The sequence below is a fragment of the Crinia signifera genome, chromosome 12 (genome assembly GCF_055691185.1).
Source record: "Crinia signifera chromosome 12, ASM5569118v1, whole genome shotgun sequence".
Taxonomy (NCBI): domain Eukaryota; kingdom Metazoa; phylum Chordata; class Amphibia; order Anura; family Myobatrachidae; genus Crinia; species Crinia signifera.
The window spans coordinates 27104544-27109215 of record NC_139228.1 but is presented as its reverse complement, the minus strand read 5'-3'; the positions used below and the strand labels follow the sequence as shown (position 1 = coordinate 27109215).

Genomic DNA, 4672 nt, shown 5'->3' with positions numbered 1-4672 from the left:
ACTGCATTTTTCAATAGCTCAGTTCCCAAAGGGCTATAACACAATACATTTATATTTTAACTCATTGACTTTGTGCATTCTTTGGTAAAAACTTTATTAATAAAATAGCATTGCTAGAACAAATTAGAGCACATATTTATCCTATATTAAAATATATTGTTACATTGTACGTAGAGGAGATACATTGATCATGGATCTTGTTAGCCATCCTGTTCATTCTTCTTAAGACCATGCAATATGGTCTTAAGAAGAACATCCTTTACATCCTTATTTCTTAAAGTATAAATGAAAGGGTTCAGCATAGGAACAATGACCGTGTACATCAAAGCAAGGAACTTATCATACTGACTGCCCTGTGGGTTTAAGTAGACAATGATGACTGTACCATAGAAGAGACTGGCAACTATTATATGGGAGGAACAAGTGGAGAATGCTTTGTATTTACTTTCCATGGTCTTAATTTTGGTAATTGTAATAATGATGTGGGTGTAGAACCCTATAATAAGGATGACAGAAGTAAGGCTTGCAAAAGTAGTTGCCATGCTGGTCATTATTTTACTGATGAAAGGATTAGAACAAGCCAAGTTCTGTACGGAGGAAAAGTCACAAAGAAAGTGGTTTATTTCATTGGGTCCACAGAATTCTAAGTCAGCTGTGAAGATCGTGGGAATTAAAGAAATTATACAACTCATGATGATGGGTATGACCACCAGAAGAATAACAATTAAATTGTTCATGATTGACGAGTACCTTAAAGGATAATTGATTGCCAAATCTCTGTCAAAAGCCATAACTGCAAGCAAATAAACTTCTGTTATCCCAAGTGTACTAAAGACGTATAACTGTACAAAGCATCCAACAAAAGAAATATTCTTACTACTCACAAACAAATTAGCTAGAAGTCTGGGGATAGTAACAGACTCAAATGATATTTCTAAAGCTGCGATCACACAGATAAAATAATACATTGGACAATGCAGTGAGGGTCCAGCCTTAACAAGAACAATAACGGCAAAGTTTCCAGCGACACTAGTAATATACATCAGTAGTATAGCAATGAGGAGTAAGATTTGGTAATGGTGGAGATCGGAGAATCCCACCAGAATAAATTCCTTGACCATTGTTTTGTTTAATTCTTTCATTATTCATGACTTGTATTCCTAAAAAAAGATATATGAAAATAATTATTGGCAAGTTTAATTAAAATCCATGGATACATTTCTGGAAATAGCTATAAATGATGAAATGTATTGTACGTTTCTAAATATTCTATTTCCTCTGGCATTGCATAGTTTGCATCTAAATGTAATAACTTATAGATGTCAACATCTTTAACCTGAATGAGGAAATACGAAGTTGACTTCTTTCTACATGGATATACCCGGTTAGACCTCTACCACTAAAAGCTTATACATTACCTAGAGTCTTCAGAGTACACAACACTCCCACCAGAAGCCGCATGAATGCAGAGTTCTGCAGGCAGTGGGTGGTGGTGTCAAACTAATGTAGTTTTGATCTTTTACAAAAGAGGCTGGATAGGAATTGCAGGCAGGTAGAACTACCTTAACATTAAGGACTATTGGACTTCTGGATAACTTACAGGATTCTAACCATAGCTCATGGTGGCTAAATCTTAACCAACAAGTGACAACTACAGAATGAATCTATTGAAATTTTCTAACTCCAAGCTTAGGTAGTGCAAATTGAGTAGTTCCCATAGGTGCTGATTCTGTGGGTGCTCAGGGGCCCAAGCACCCACAAAAAATTTTGAGCACCCACAGGCCCATAACCTCCCAAGTTCCACAGCCAGGCCACATTTACTTGCTGATTTGCATCCGCTGCACCTGCACTGCCGAACCTGCTGCCTGTGATATGCGAGGCAGTATGCCAGGAGGAGAGTGCTGCCTAATGTGTATTCTTTTTGTATACACACTGCTCTTTTTGTGTAGTATGTGTGCTTACAGTGGGCAGTATTAGTCACTATTATGTGTTGTATATACAGTGTGCAGTATTAGCTTTTGCTTATTTTTTGTAAATTGTGATTCAGGACCGTTCAGGTCAGCATATGGCAGGGCCACACCCCCTCCCCAAATGACATGCCCTTTTTCATGAGGTCACACCTCCTTGAGCACCCTCCAGCAAAAACATAATTCGGCACCCCTGTAAGGTACATGTCCTTTACTGATGGCTTACTGAGGGATACAGCTTGACACAATAACAGGTCTCAGTCACGCACTTATTAAAGATAGCATAGAGCCCATCGCCATAAGGATAATTATACCTCCAATATTGATTGCAACGTCATAGTCGAATATTCAGATGACTCCACAGTGACTCAAAGACCCCCTTTAAGGGCCAGACCCTTAATCCAGAGCAGAAGCAAGACAATACCCATAAGAAGCAGTAGAAAAGCCCAGAGGATCTTTAAGAGCTGTCAAAATAAGAAAATCTGATTTTAAATCTCTTGTTGAGGCCCTCAAAAGCTACAAAAGAGTCAATACTTTATAATGGACTCTCATTCCTCCCAACCATTAAACATGCTGCATGTTAGCTAAGATTATGTACATTTTACCAACATGGAAACATAACATCAGATCATGCTGCACCAAATACCATCTTGAAAAAAGGTCAAATACGCTTTTTACACCATCACAAATGCACCCATCAAAGCATTTGTAAGACTTATAGTATGGACAACTTGGTCAAAATATTTATCCCAATCTGTCAAGATAGGAAGAGGTGTGTAAGGCCTTATTGCCCTAGTTTTCATTAATGAATGAATTAATTCATTATATACCTCCATCCATCATAATGAAGGCTTAGCAGCTCAGCAGAAGCTCATCATGACCCTTAAGAAGAATAAAGCTTTGACAAGTCATTATTGTTATAATTGCTATGCCTGATATTAGCCAGTAACTATTTCCTGTTTGATGTGGCATATTATGCATATTATGGCATATTATGCATATTATGCACAGCTAGCTGACTTTGCTTTTGGCAGTAGTGTAGCTCTCACATATGCCAATATGTTTTGCTTACCCTGCTCCATCATACTAGAGCAAATACATGTTTTAGACATGGTAAAATTGAAGGCACTACTAACTGGGGACTGATATTACAGACTATACACTGACAGTGGGGCTCTTTGGACATAATATATCAAGAAACGTGGTTATGATAGTCTCATTGCAGTATCCACCATTAACCACCCACATAGCAATAGAATGTATGACATTCTCCAAGTACTTATTTGTTACCAGAAGTTTTTTTTAGGATGTATCTTTTAATTTAATATGGAGTAAAATTGAGGTTCTTAGCATTAAAAATGGCCAAAAATATGGACCCATGTTTCTTAGATCCATAGACACACACACATAGCAGACTTACTAGGAAATCTTCTGCCAAAGTGCACGTGCATTCCCCCCTAATACTGCATTTAGTTACCACTGGTCAAGCTATCGGAAAAGGGGATAACTGAGCAATTGGAAACCCCCCTGGTGTTTGCCGGCTGATAGAGTGAGGCCTCACTTTATCTTTTATTTAGTTAAAATTTTGAAACTTTCCAGTTTTAAATAAAATCTTTTACTCGTATTATTTAAATTTGTATGTTTCATTTTATTGCATAAATTCAGATGTTTTTTTCTTTAAAACCTTCAAAACAAAATTAGTCAACATTATTTTTATTAATACTTTCAGAATGTTAAAGTTTGAAATTGACACATAATAATAATAATAAATTACAAAAGAATTATAAAGGTCAAAATGAAAACCAACAAGTTCATAATGTATAGCTCCAATAATAATAATAATAATAATAATAATAATAATAATAATAATACTTACTTTCAGAATGATTGCTGCTTTATTTGCCTTTAGAGGCTTTGGAACTACGGTATTTATACTAATGGCTGGATAATTAGAGAAAAACTATTGTGTCACTCAGGGGAAATAAGGTCCCTTACCACTGATAATTGCTCCACATGGCTCACTTAGAATCTGACAATAATTTAATTGATGACTAACAAGACTATTAAGGTTATGTTTATTTGTTATTTCAATGAGAGGGAAAACTAGCAAATAAGCAAATTTATGTAAAATAAAAAAATCATTATTGTGCATATAGATCAGGATGTAATGGGAGCTGATTTTAATGGCTTGGAAAAAGTTGCACAAAATTTTTTTTTTTAATCTTTTTATTGGTAGATTTTCATATATAACAACATAAGACCAAATACAAAACAGTATACATGCATGTTCAATCTGACATACTGTAACTAGTTTACAGAATAATAAGTCACTTCTGGTATTTCTCGGATATGGTCTGGAAGCAATATACAATCAGCTATTTTTCCGAGCATAATTATTGTTTGTAGGAGATTTCAAAAGTAAGTGGAGAATAATTTGTATACATTTACATACATCTAATATCTAATATCAAATATACGGAGGGGGCAGGAAAGTGTGAGGAGGAAAGGAGAGGGGGGGGGCACTTACTAGGCTAAAGATGTCTAGTAAGATCTAAGAGTATAACATATTTTTTTTGTTCTTTTTTAAAAAAGTTGAACAAACTTGGATATCTATCATAATGGCTGACTTTTTTCACTCGGTCAATGTAATGCCCAGCGCATTCTGACCCAATCATGTTCACCATTGTATGCTCCATTTTGCTCCA

At 35.7% G+C, this 4672-nt stretch overlaps 1 protein-coding gene across 1 annotated transcript; it reads right to left on the bottom strand.

Moving 5' to 3' along the window:
• Positions 1–200: 200 nt before the first annotated feature.
• Positions 201–1142, bottom strand: LOC146049512 (olfactory receptor 5G26-like). Its single transcript, XM_083166053.1, has one exon. The coding sequence runs from the start codon at positions 1140–1142 to the stop codon at positions 201–203; it is 942 nt and encodes a 313-aa protein (XP_083022179.1).
• Between the last annotated feature and the right edge of the window lie 3530 nt (positions 1143–4672).